The sequence below is a fragment of the Lipotes vexillifer genome, unplaced genomic scaffold, assembly GCF_000442215.2.
Source record: "Lipotes vexillifer unplaced genomic scaffold, Lipotes_vexillifer_v1.1 scaffold1306, whole genome shotgun sequence".
In the NCBI taxonomy this organism is placed as follows: domain Eukaryota; kingdom Metazoa; phylum Chordata; class Mammalia; order Artiodactyla; family Lipotidae; genus Lipotes; species Lipotes vexillifer.
In genome coordinates, this window is record NW_006786512.1 from 677,004 (window position 1) to 678,293 (window position 1,290).

Consider the following 1,290-nt stretch of genomic DNA (forward strand, 5'->3'; position numbering starts at 1 on the left):
ACCTGGAAAGGATGGGGCAACCAAACTGTGACGCTAAGAGGACAGAGAGAAGGGCAATCGGAGTGGAGGGAGCCTTTTTTAATACACTGCTGCCCAGGCCGAGAATGCCTGTAGATAATGCTTCAAGTGGGGCTGCCAATTCTCTTCTCCTGGGACGGCGGTCGTTGTGCTATTATTTAGGGCCACACTCTGCAGTGATCACCATTCGTACTTCTGTCCCACTGTTTGGCAACGGTCTGCTCCTGAAACTCTTTGGGTCTCAGTTTCCTTCCCTGTAAAATATTGGGCTTGCATCACAGAGGGGGGTTTCTGGAAGACGCTCACAGCAGGACACCGTGGCGCCTGGAAGCGGAGCCCTTGAGCCAGGCCCCGCCCTTCAGCCTTTCGGCTGAGGCTGGAAGGGCGGGGGAAGCAGGAAGGTGGGTTTTGTTCCCAAAGGGCGTGGGAGGGCGCACTACACAGCGCCGGGGCCTCCAGGCGCACGCGCTCTCCCTGCCGCTCTCCGGGCCCCGCCCCGCGGCGCGTGGGGACGGACTCTGACCCGGGGTCGGCCCGGCGAGCGCTCCCCGCCTCCTCCCCCACAGGGCCCCGCCCAGCGGCGCGGGAGGGGCCGGGCTCCGGCGAAGGGGGCGGTGGCCGCGGCGGTGACAGCGGCTCCCCGCCCCCGAGGCCGCCACGTCCCTCACGTACCACCCGGACGAGCTGCGGAGCGGCGACCTGGCGCCCGGGGCTCCGGCTCCTCCGGCGGGGCTCAGCATGAGGCTGGCGCGGCTGCTGCGCGGAGCCGCCTCGGCCGGTCCGGGCCCCAGGCTGCGCGCCGCCCGCCCCAGCGTCAGCCGCAGCCTCACCTTGGACTCGGGCTCCGGCCCGGCGCCCGAACGCGGCGTTCCGGGCCAAGTGGACTTCTACGCGCGCTTTTCACCGTCCCCGCTCTCCATGAAGCAGTTCCTGGACTTCGGTGAGTGCGGCCCGGACCTCGGGCCTTCCTGCGCAGACCCAGCCGGGAGCTGCGGCCGCTGACCCCGGCCGGGCCCGGCCCGCGCGGACGCCTTCTTGTCTTCTGAGCGCCCCACTCAACGTCTCTACCCCGGCGCCTTAGGCGCCTCCTTCCTTCCTCGCGGATGGATCTTTCTGCTCAGGTGCAGGGGCAGGCGAGATAGCTGGAAGCGTGTGGGTTTTTTTTTTTGCCGTGTATTGTTGAAAAACAAACCCGGGGCCGAGGGCGGAATGACCCTTCGCTTTTCAGCGCCCGTGTGTACCTCCGCGCTCGCAGCCTGGCCGTTTCGGAAG

General features: G+C 67.4%; 1 protein-coding gene across 1 annotated transcript in view; it reads left to right on the forward strand.

Moving 5' to 3' along the window:
• The first annotated feature begins 570 nt into the window (after positions 1 to 570).
• Positions 571 to 1,290, forward strand: part of PDK1 (pyruvate dehydrogenase kinase 1) — a 35,839-nt gene continuing 35,119 nt past the window's right edge. Inside the window, exon 1 of the mRNA XM_007458841.1 lies at positions 571 to 958. Coding sequence (XP_007458903.1) covers positions 757 to 958 — 202 coding nt within the window. The 5' untranslated portion in view covers positions 571 to 756. The remainder of the gene's footprint in view (positions 959 to 1,290) is intronic.